Below are 13025 nucleotides of genomic sequence, written 5' to 3' on the forward strand. Positions count from 1 at the left end.
TCATGAGAGATGATCTGTATATTAAAATAAAATAAGAAAGAAAGAAAGGTGAAAAACTCAAGTATAAAAGGAGTAGTAAAGTTAAATGTGGTCTTTTCCTTAATAGAACGTGTACCAAACAATTTTGAATAGAAGGATATGTAGACTAATTTCATTTTTCCATTAAAAAAGTTCAGCACTAGTGATATATTATTAGATTTATATTCATATGGGGATAGTGGAATAAAGACAAAAACTCATTTGAATAAACCATACCAGATATTTTTGCTTGTTAGCAACATTTATTAAATGTAAAATTTCTGATAACAATGTTTGTTTCAAAATACATATTGCTGTAATATTATGTAAGCACTTTTCTTTATTTGTAAATTGGTCTTTATGTATTTTTGTTAAGTTATGCATTGTTTTTATTTATTTGTGAAGTACATTATTTTGTAATAATTTTTTGTTTAATAATTGTGTCTGTTTATTTATTGTGTTGTTGATATTTTGATTCTAATTTAATTTACTTTTGAATTATAAATATTTCATTAAGAACTAGAGATAGGAGTAGAAACTCTTATAATGGGGCTTGGCAACAATTTTAGTCATCAGATAGATGAATCTCGGTGGGCTTCTTGAAATTTCCAGAAAAAGCAGGTGTGAAAGCATAGGAGCTTTTTTTCTTGACACTTCTAGAATGTTTACCCTCCCTTCTAAGGAAAGTTTAAATATCAGCTATGTTGGAGCCATGGTTTAATTTAATTAGTTCAGAGCTGAGGTCCTGCTTGTTGACTGCCTTTGCTCTGTCGATGATTCTGGTGATATGCAATATTCTTTTTGTATTAAAGAGAATTCGTCTGAGTTGTGTTTTTCCTGGACTATTTATAGCTGCTTGTCATGCTAAATGAGCTGTTATTTTTTTCTATGAATTTTCAGTTAGTACCTCTTCATCAGGCATAGTTTTAAGGAGACCTCTAAAAGCCAATAACAGTATTGCCAATAAATGTGTGTCAGTATACACTCATGTGCAAAATTAAGAGAATTGTACATTATGTCTTATTTCTGGAAAACTAATGGGCAGATTTTAATGAAATTTTGTGTGAACGTGCATTTGTTGTAATAGAGAAAGGGATGTACCATTCAAATCATTTTTTGCACATATGATTATCAGTAAAGCTCATAGTGCAGGGATGTCCAAAATCTATGCTGTAATAATAAACTCAAAATGTATATAATATGGTGTATGGACGCCTCTCACAGCCAGACAGGTCGTACAGTGCTACAATATACTGGGCAGGAGGTAATTTAGGAATCCCTCCTGCATACCACTCCTACAGCAAGGCAGTTTTCAATACCTGCATGATTCTTGGAGGGGAATGGCAAGGTGAGATTGCTTTTCCAAGAGCATCTCAGATAGTCTATAGTGTTAAGGCCAGGAGATCTTGCTGGCCAATCCATGAGGCGAATATCGTCCTTTTTCAGGTAATCTTTGAATGACTGAGCTCTGTGTGGATGAGTGTTGTTATCCATTAAGAGCAACCCAGGATCAACTGCATCACTGAAAAGTCAAACATAAGTAAACAACTCTCTGTACCTCATAGCAGTAATTTAGCCTATGTGAAACTGCAGGGAGTGCAGCCATCCAACATAATGCCTGCTCAAACAATTACACCTCCACCACCATCAGGATCCTTTTCCTTCGTGAGAGAGGGATAGTATCATATTTTAAGCTCTTTCCATATACAGGTATGCCAAGAATCAGTGTCCAAGGAGAATCTTGACTCATCTATGAAAAACACAGTGCTGCACTGAAGTCTGGTTGAAGGTACTTGTTGTGTGTACCAACCTAAACATGCTCTCTTGTGTGCTGCGTTGAGTGGGATGCAAACAGCAGGTCTTCTGGCATTCAGCCCTTCTGGCATTCTGGTCTTCTGACATTCGTGAAGTCTTTGGGCAACTGCAGACTGAAAATCAGGTTCCAGTGGCAGTATACAGCTCACGTAAGAGCTGTGTAGCCAAAGTAATCATATGTTGCTGCGATGAAAGTGCAAAATAACAATCTTCATTCATTGTTGTGGATCTTGGTCGACTTTGTACAGGTCATCTCAATGTGGATCTAGTGTCCTGAAGCTGTTTCCACAAATTTCAGACAACACTGGGCATTGCACTGAGCTCTGCAGCCACCTGCACTTGTGATTGGTCTGACTCCAAGCTACCGACAATTCTCCATCTCATTCAATCATCCATATGTTTTATGGCTACTTATTTTACATACCTTCTAAAATTTACCCATCTCTTACAAGACAAAGCATAAGCACAAAAATCACTGAAAAGCCCTTGTGCACTTAATATCTGCTTCACAATCACAGCTGCACAGATAAGCACATTAACATTTATGTATTTGACTGTGAATATTTTCATAATTATTCAGTGGCATAACCTTTGGTTCAGTACTTTTTATAAAAATTGACAGAATTTGAAAATTGTCTTAATTTTACCCTTGAATGTATTTTAGTTCTTTGTCCTGTAAGATTTTCACTGTGTAAATATCAATTACTGTAGAAAGTGACGAATCTTAAGAACTAGTTAGCGAATAATCTAAAGTTCTTGTGGCAAGAAACAACAAGATGGAAGGGTAACTAACCCTTTATTATTCCAATAAGATTTAACAAAACTCCAACTTGGAGTGTACAAACAAAGGTGATACTTGGGCTTAACTTAAGAGACTAAGAATTAAACTAAAACTAAGATTAACTAAAGAAATATAGCCAGAGATATCTAGTTTCTAATGCAGTTGACCCCTTAAACACCAGATGACTGTAAAGCTATCAAGGGCCTGAGTACGACCGAGCGTAATAACAGCTTTGAGAGAGAGAGAGAGAGAGAGAATGGCCAAAAGGCAGATGCACGTAAATCAGAAACTCTGCTTCTCTCTCACTAAGACCAAAGAATTTCATGGTTAAATACCGCTCTTTCTCATTATATATTCAGACGTGATTCTAAAACTAGGTTCTGGCCAGAAGTAATAATTTGAAGTTAAGAATTTCACAGGAAAGGAACTTTAACTTAAAATTTAACTGTTAATAAAATTAACATAATCCTTACAGTACATTGCAATAACTAACCTAAGAGGCATACTTCATACATTTAGAAAAAAAATTAACCACCATGTTTTCCTATAAGAGAAAACATTGATTAATCGCAAGCAAAGGTTTCTCTTGATATAAATCTGCAGCCTTGCTGAGGAAGGAATTTTACTGTAAATCAGTAATTTTGATACATTTATGTACTTATTATTACTTTTATATGCATTTACCTACATTTATTAAACATGTATCATTTTCACTAACCATCAAAAATGATTGAAGATGCAAGGAATAAATGAGAAGAATATGTATTGTTTTAAAAACTGAGGTAATTGCTGTTCTAAAAACAGGTGTTAATCCTTTTAGGGGTTTATGATCACAATTCTGTTAGAATTATGGCAAAATATTTTTTAGAATTTGCATCAGTTATTTTTATTAAATACTTCTTTAAACCAAATTAAAAATTGTGATGATTTTTATACATCATGAAACTCCTAAAACCTAATGTGTTGTCTTTATTTTAACCTTATTTTTCTGCTGCAAATTAGTTTCATTGTGATAAATTATTTTTCTTTTAATTTAGCTAGTTACTTTTTTAAAACAACAGTTTTTTCCTGCTTAGGTTTGTGCATTCGATTTGCTGATGATTTTGAAACTTCTTTGGATGACTGGAAACCTGACCCTACTGATTCAAATATAATGAATTTATGTGTTGTATCCGAAGGAACATATGAAATATGTTCAAGGACTGTTGCTCCTCAAGGAATGAGTAAGACTATATATTTAATTAAAAAACTGATGCAATATTATATATTAAAAAAAAACCGTATTTCATCAAAATGTTCCTTAATTAATACTTAAAACTGGGCTTCTTGAATAATTAGATATTATGGGGTGTAATTTGTTTTATAATTTAGAAGTGCAGGAAATTTTTGGTATGCCAAGTTACCCTAACCTTTATTCCTTTTCTAGTGTAATAATTTGCTCGCAGTGAGTATTGTTTCAGGTGGAAACTAGCACTATTTAATGATGATGGTGACAAAAACACTGCAAGATACAATATTTTTGTGTTATTATCACATATTCGATTATTTTAAGAGGTAGTATTAAACTCAACTTCCAAAAATGATGTAAACTTAAAAGGAATTGAAAAATTTATTTAAGATGTTACTGCTATAAGTTCTTTGATCAATAAGAGAAAAGCAAAGTTCTTCTGTGTGATTTCTAACTTGAATAATTAATAAGGAATGAAATTGTGTTATTTTTTTTTAAATCCATTTAACTAACTTTGCACTATCCATCCCCACAGTTACTGATGTAAGTCATCTCAAATGGTCAGCAAATGAAAACAATAATGATACCTTGCATGATTTAAGTTAATGTTGTATATTATTGAACTGAAATTCGTTTTCCCGTGGATACCAGATTTTTTCTTAGGACGTCCATGCTTTGATTAGCTTTATGTTTCCACTGTGTGAACTGTAAAGTCTTACTTTGTATGCCATATTTTCACAAATCATTAACATTTTAGATGCTTTTTTGTTTAAATGAAGACATTGGGATTTAAAATTCTGAAACAACTTTTGACAAATTATTAAGAGATAATCAAATGCTTTTATCGCTGAAAAGTGACATGTTACTTGATATTTGCAGTGTATAAATTTGCATGTAAAGCCACTTGTAAACTATTTCTTATCATTGCCATGCCCAATGCTTTTTTTCTCTTTTTTATATGTTTCCACACTTGTAACTGAGGGGAAACACCTTCTATAAAAATTTCTAATGCTTTCTTGTATTGAATAGATCATGCAAGATGTGAAGCGCTTCAAAATCAGATTCTAGCAAGACCTATGCCCCATTCAAAATAAAGCCTAAGTTATTTTTAGGCTGATAATAGTATGTATGTATGCATATATGTATATTATAAAATTTTAAGAGGTACAAATAATTTTAAAATAATAACTTTTAATGCCTTTGCTGTTTGGGATGAACAGAAACATATCTAGTAGGCTGGATGTGATCATTGGATCGGTGTCAGGTTTACCTATCTCCTGATGAAGTTTGAGTCTGATAGAGATAAAATGACCATATCATTTTTCCTTTAATTTTCATGTATCTTATGATTTTTGGTCTGATTTGTTTTAATCTAAAATTAAAAAATAAGTAATACTCATTTGGATGCCAATCTCAGCCAAAGTATATTGAATATTTTTCATTCATCCACAAAATTTGCATCTATTTTTATACAATATCTATTGCTTATATTACAATTTATGAATTTGAAAAATTTTTCCATTTGGTTATAATTTAACGTATATTAATTACTATGTGTATAAAATCTGGCTGAAAAGATTTAAGACTGATTGAATATTAATTATCTGAATAATGCTATCTGTTTGCAATTAACCAAACTATGTAGTAAAAAACGTTTTGACTCTAGTCTGCTAATTATGATGAGCTGATATGTTGAGGAGAAAATTATCATTTGGTCTTTGAATGTTATTTATGTTTGTAATCGAATCATATTTAGAACAGATATGAGTGATAAAGTTTTGTGGCAAAACTGCTTGTGAAATTTCTCAGTTAGTAGATTTCAAGATGGTAGGGGAGATGTAAAAGATGACAGAAGGACAGGACATCCTTGCACAAGCCGAACTGTCCTGAAGCTTTAAGCTATATGAGCCACATTCAATCAAGATCAGCTATTAATGATTAGAATGCTTGCAGAACATTTAAACATTGATAAAGAAGAAAGTGCCTGTAAAATAGTTGGTGAGGATTTTGGAAAAAGAATATTGTGTTCACGTGTTTTGCATTCATTATCAACACAAAAAAAAAAAAAAAAAAAAAAAAAAAAAAGGATGATTGAATGGCTGATTCTCAGGATCTTCTTAGCAAGCAAATTCGCAGTCTAGGCTCTTTTAAGAAAACTATCACAGGTGACGAATCATGGTGCTTCACCTTCGATCAAGAAATGAAGAGATATAGTGCCGAGTGTGTTGGCCCAAACTCGCCAAAGCCAAAGAAAGTACCTTTTCAAAAATCCAGGGTGAAAACAATGTTAATGGTTTATTTTTGGCCATAGAACATTGATTCACCAGGAATTCATTTCTGAAAGAAAAACAGTGAATGTGCTTTTTTACATGGATGTATTGGATCAGATATTGAAACACATCATATTCGTGCATTCAAACTTCTATGCAAACAAAAAATTGGTTCTTGCTGCATGATAATGCGCCATTCCACAGTGCAGCTGTTGTTTCTGCATTTTTTGGGCAAAATATATGTAGTGTGTTACACCCCTTCTATTCGCAGGACTTATCATCAACAGATTACTTTCTGTTTCCAAAACTGAAATTAAAGCTGAAGGGACATTGATTTGAATGATATGAAGATGATGCAACAAAACGTTATGAGGGAGCTAAGAGGTATTCAAACACACTTTGGAATGACTTGTGGATAGTGCCAACCAATGTATAACTTCATATGTAGAATAATTGTTTTTTTGGGAGGGATTTCACTCATTTGTTTTTATGAACACAGTCCCAAAATGTTTTACCCAGATTATATATTTGGCTTGTTGATGAGAAAACTGCCTAGATGATGAAACTAATTATTTGGCAGTCATGTTTGGGACGATGATAGAGAGATGTAGTAGCCATGAGTAGGATGTAGAAGATATTTTGAAGCAGATTACTGTTGCATAGATTACTTCAGCTTTGGAAAACCACAAAACAGCTGGATAATCCCAATATATCATTATTTCTTGATAACTACTTTATTAAGACATATCTTCTTGATTGGCACAGCACCCCACAATATTAATATAAAACAAATTTAATTTTTAGACAATAGATGAAAACTGACAAGTAAATAAGTATCTGCTTGAAAAGTGATAACAGGGGAGAAAAGTTTTGTGCATTGAGAAGCTTAAATATTTATAAGCTCAGAATGGCTTTTTTGAATCCTAAACAGTGATTGGCAACAAGAGCTTACAGCATCGTGGATTACTGCAGAAGACTAATGATGCAAATGGCACATTACAGAGTCTTTGAGGGGGTTGTATTTGTAAATTGAAATGAGGAATTAAAGGTCTGTTATCAATTAAGTTAATAATTTGTTAATAATTTTATTTTATATTTTATATCTTACATGTACATTTAATAGGGGCTGCACTTCCTTACCCTAAGATTTTTGCTGAAATTAGGTCATGGCCTGTACTTGAAAAAATAAACAATTTTTAACCAATTTACAATTTTAAAGCTGTTATCATCATCTTTACATGCCTCAGGACTATAAAATCTGTAATTAGTATCTTTATTTGAAACTTAGCATTATTATATTTATTCTTCACTTGAAGCTTTGTTATCACTGTCAGCCTTAGTTGCGTCTTCATTATCAGAGGGTCCAAGAAACACTCTATTGCCTTCTGATATGGCCATCACATTGACAATGGACTTCATTTTGAAACTTTTTGTTATCATTCCTTCTGGTATTTTTTTCCATAGACCCATAATCCACTTGCGGATTTGACACGAGAACAGTTTTCTTAGTTGCTTGTTTGGTGATATCTCTATAGCACTATACCAAAAGCTCCAAATGAGCCTTGAAATGAAGACTGATGGGTACATTAAGTTGTTGCAGCATTCCAGTTATCTTTCTGGGGAAATCAGCAGTATCACTTTTGTTCTTCCTTATCATTCTCATATTTTGGTTCAGATGACCCTGGAAGCCATTAGCAACTAGCATGAATTCTGAAGTAACACTGGACTTAGATGCTGAAACCATGTAGCTGTAATTCTCATAATTTATAGTTAATCAGAATTTGAAACTAATGCAGCAGCACCTCTTAATGTGTGAATTCCGATGTGTCATTTTATGTATCTTTGAAGGAAGAAATTTATTAATCAGACGATGTAGTTATAAAAAAGTTGTGCGAGATTGTGTTCTTTGAAATGTAAAAATCAGAAAAGGTAAAATTAAGCTTTCCAGAATTCACTGATGATTGCAAGCAGTATACTTTGAGTGTATCATCATTGTTTTAATAATTCATAAATTTCTAATTTGATATGATGTATTGCTTATTTCCCCCTACTTTTATACTTTATAGATAATGCTAAATGGATTTTAAATGTTCAATGGCAAATGGAAGGTGTTGACATACATCTGGATACTAATATAGGAAAGCAGTTATCTGCCTTGTTCAAAACGCTTACTGCTTTAACAGGAGTTGAAGATGAGAATGATGGCATTGATTATGCAGATGTTGGAGTTGAGAAGACTACTAGGCATGGTCCATCAGTTCAGGTAAACATTTCTTTTTCCTCTATTTTGGGGGGGTATAGAGGAAGCAGTTGTTCCAAATTATAGATAAGGAGGGAGTGAGATGGACTAGTTATCTCTGATTCTATTTTAAATTCTGCAAAATTTTAATTGGATCTTTCATATGTTAGATGGATGACTAAGATTTATATAAAACATTATGTTTATATGTGACTTTTGACTCCAAATCGGGACTTTTGTGGAATTATATGTCTTTTTTTTTAACGATGTATGAATACAGACTGATATAAAAATCATGCAAACAGTTGTATGATTATTTTCATTTAAAGTTTGGCAATAATTTTCAACTCTGCACCAAAATTAGGCAGACTACATATACCAACTTTCACTTTCTATTTTTTTTCTCCTTCAGTGGATGAGCATGAGCTACATAACTTTAGTTTATCTAAACCATGGAGGTAAGAAAGAAAGGAGTGGCCAGCTCGGCACTAAGAGTGAAACACTGCTCCAAAATTTCGGTCTCTAGATGGGGTGTTTTTTGTTTACATTCAGAAGCTCCCTTGACAGCGCTTCGATAGTATTTTGACACACGACAGTTCCATACAAGTCGGAAAACAGGACATTTTTGCATAAAAGAAGCATTTGATTGTGTGACAGATAATAGCAATTTGTATAGTTTAGTGAGGTTTACGCAAAAATCACATCTTGATTATTTTTTTATAACAAACAACAGCGATTTTGATTGTGAATTTGTTTTATAAAATTCTAAGCTGTTGAACTACAAAAATATAAATTTTAGCAAAAATGTTATGATTAAAGAATGGAAAATATGTTACGCAACCTTTAAAATTGTATACATCTTTCGGTAACCTTGATAGAGTATTCGCTACTTTTGTTTTATGTTTCAAACGTCAAAATGTTTTAAATAATATTTTTTTTTGTCATCCACATGTTATTGTGACGTACTTTTGAAATGATAATTCATCACCTATAGCTATTAATCCTGAAGAACATGATTACATGTTTCATCCAAATGCTTGAAGTTTATGTGCAGAACAAATAGTTTATTACATATCTGGCCCACAGAATTTCTTCAAAAATTAAATGTGCTTCTTGTGCAAGTGCATTATATGGGCAGCAATCTACTATCTGTTACAAATCGCTTATTTGTTACAAAAGTAAAGAATACTTTATTTATCCATCAACAGATGTGTACATATTTCGTATCTAAAAATTTCAGGTATATGCTAAATTATTGTAAATTACTTTACTGAAAAAATATAGTGAAATGAAAAATATGAAATATGTATGGGTATTTATGCATATGCTTGCAAAAGACATGTATCTGCCTTTAACAAAATACATAAATATTTATTGAATTATTTATAAACGTATTTGAAATGAGGGATTTATTCATTCATAAACACCTGTGAAAGTTACTGTTCATGTCATATTTGAGAAAGTATTTTAGGAAAAAGCTCTATAAATAGAAAAGAAATGAAACATAATTTTAATATTAATAATACAATAAACTTTGATCTTAATTTCTGTAATCCTTAACCAAATAAAATCGAATTACCTTAAAATTTTTGTGTAATGTAATTAACAAAAACTTGTAAAAATATTTTATTTAAATTGTTCTGAGCAAACTGTACTGTGAAAAGTATGCCTTTAATTCCATTCAGAATGAAATGTTGTTTAAAAACGTATTCTTTTCATACACTTAGGACTCTGAAATATTGTAGAAAAAGAAAATTAGGCATTTATATGTATATTTACGATGCAATTACAAAATGCGAAGAACATGATATTTAATAAATAAAGGTAACACGCAAACCATTTTACATCTGATCGTGTCAAAACCCATTGAACTTAATGGTAAAAGACCCAATGTTTTGGTCACCACGAAGGGATCGCCAGTGCTTCAAAGCAGTATATGGGGAAAACCGGTTGGGGCCACTCCATCTCACTTCCTACCTCCATGATGTATGTAAACTGTGAAGCAACATATGTAACTTTATTTTCATGGAGAGACATAGATATGTACTTGAATGTTTATAAAATTAAATATAAAGCAAATTATGATTTCTGATGTTACTAATATCTAGCTGGCAGCTACTTACAGTACTGTGGTTTAAGAAATTAAAAGAAAATGGTCATTTGTGTGATGATAAGCTTTCTGAAGAGCCTGTCATATCACAAAAGATAGTTTAACCAATGGGGGGGGGAGGTTTCCATTGCAGTCCCATGAATTAAATGTTTAGAGCAAACTGGAGCTCTACACACTAGTAATTTGTGTGTAGCTACTGGTATAGAAAAACTTCAGCTTTGGTAAACAATTTTTACCAGTTATAAAACATGTAATATTCTGTGCTAAAATACAACAAATATGGAATAAGAGGAGTTTTTCAGCACCAAGTGAATGTTAGGCAGAGAGAAAATCTTTCACCTTTCAGAATATGTAAATCACCATAGTGTCCACATGTGGGAATTAGAAAACTCTCAGTCTACAGTCAAACGTGCTCTTGTCTCATCAAAAGACAATGTCTTCTACACTATCTCCAACAGAAACATGTAAATCTGCTTTTTCTTCATTGAGGGAACAGTTACTAAAACATCATTTTTTTGGACTTGTGCTATATCTGACAAATTTCATCCTTCATTTAGGTGGCAATCCATTACATTTAACTGAGGAATTTGTGCCGTCATGTATTTACCATCTTTTGCCACATGATGAGGTATTCATATGCTGCATCTATTTTATTATTCTTGACTATATATGACTTCTGTATGTCAGGTTATGTAACACGATCTAAATCTCGCCTTACCATAGGACCTCCAGTAGTTGTAAAACGACATCACAACTACTGTGCTGCAGCTGCTTGATATGCTGAGTTTTTATGGACTGAACAGCACTCTTCTATGCATGTGCATTCTTGGATTAAAAATGGACACACTAAATATTTGTTACTATCTAAAAACATAATTCAGTAAAAGAAACAAAATTATGTTTCATTTCGTGACAATAAACCATCTGTCTAACTGGAAAATATAGTCAACTGCAATTTATCAGCTTTATGAACACTGGTGAGTTTAAATGATTCTACATTTCATTCACAATATTATTGTAATTTAGGGAAAGATTATTGATTTTTAAAAATATTTTACATTTCAGAAATGGCTAAAATATAAAAGAAATATTTAAAATTTTTGTAGGAAAGGAATTAATTTACAAATAAAATGCAATATTTACAGTTATCTAACATATAAATTTTTAAAGAAGAAAAACAGTAATGTTTATAACTTTAAATAATGCATAACACAACAAGCAGTTCATGGTGCTTTCACATGTTTTAAATAAGAATAAGTTATTTGCTGAATTCAGCACATGAAATGGACATTGGTACTTGAACTCTGTCAGAATCTTTGTTTTCTGCACAAGTAAAGTATCAATGCTGCTAACGTTGATGCTAATGATTCTGCTTCCTCATGTTCAGAAAAGGTCTGGTAACAGCGATTTCTTTAATAGCAGAATTATTTAATAACTTTGTTTGACCAACTAACTTAATTGCACATACATTACAGAAACTTAGAGCATTGAAGTGCTGAACTTTAAGATCAAAAGCAATGCAGAATCAAGTGGCAAGGCAAATTAGCCTCAGGGGCATGAGTATCTCAAAGAAAAAGCACTTTTCGTATGGGCTGTTTATGCTTATATCATAAAGCTTCACATCATCATTTTCAAGCACTGCAGCAAATAGGAAATGTAAATTTCAAACATAGAAGATTCAGAATTCAGATTTAATGTTGAATAAAAATGCATCAACAAGTGAAATGCGTTATTTCAAATTTCATTCTGCATGTTGCTTTCATGTAAAATTATTTTCTTTGTTGGCACACAGATATTTTAATATCTGATATACATATTTTTTTGCAATATTTGTCTTTATTAATTACATTTGAATGCTGTCAAATTTAAACAAGTTCGGCCATATAAAACAGTTTTCATATATTTACCTATGGATCATACTTTTGATTTTAACTTAGTGAGTTAAATTGGTTTTTAATGTATTAATTTCATGTTAGTGGATGATTAGAATAATAAAGTAATTTGTGTAATTGTTAATTAACATGTGTATGTGTATTACATAGGATGTTATAAGAACAACTAGTTATTAAGAGCCTTTTTAGCTATATATGATGAAAATTTTACAGACACACTTTATGGATATTATTGTTTAGAACTTTTAAAGTATCAATAGTAAAAATATCTTAATTTCCTTTTCCTATTTTCTCAAACTAAAGGTGGAAATTAAAACAGTTGTGTAAGAAAATAAAATAGATTGTGTTTTATTCAATCTCTTTTGAGCCTTAAAATTTGTTTTGACTCTTAATTTCTCAAAACTAAATAGATAAATAAATAAAGGATCAACATCTTTCTTATTTCAACGATACTGGAATTATTTCTTACTGTACAGCTTTTATTTGTAGGTGAAATATTTAAAAATTGTATGTTTACTGAGAATTACCAAATTATGAACAGCTTCATTTTCTGTTTCAGATACAAATCACATTAATGAAGGTTTGACTTCAGTGTTCATACCTTAATGTATAATACCAAATTTATTATTTTGATGGACAAACTATAATTGCTAGTATTTACTTTAAAATTCT

At 31.6% G+C, this 13025-nt stretch overlaps 1 protein-coding gene across 5 annotated transcripts in view; it reads left to right on the forward strand.

Annotated features, from left to right (window-relative positions):
* tweek (transmembrane protein KIAA1109 homolog tweek) overlaps positions 1-13025 on the forward strand; it is a 421377-nt gene that overhangs the window by 292836 nt on the left and 115516 nt on the right. For all 5 annotated transcript variants that reach the window (XM_085807394.1, XM_085807390.1, XM_085807392.1 and 2 more), the window contains 2 exons: positions 3691-3837; positions 8179-8375. In XM_085807394.1, the coding sequence (XP_085663520.1) occupies positions 3691-3837; positions 8179-8375 (344 nt within the window). The remainder of the gene's footprint in view (positions 1-3690; positions 3838-8178; positions 8376-13025) is intronic.

Source organism: Stegodyphus dumicola, chromosome X1 (genome assembly GCF_044657685.1).
Source record: "Stegodyphus dumicola isolate Sdum_Otavi_A_Nest chromosome X1, ASM4465768v1".
In the NCBI taxonomy this organism is placed as follows: Eukaryota; Metazoa; Arthropoda; class Arachnida; order Araneae; family Eresidae; genus Stegodyphus; species Stegodyphus dumicola.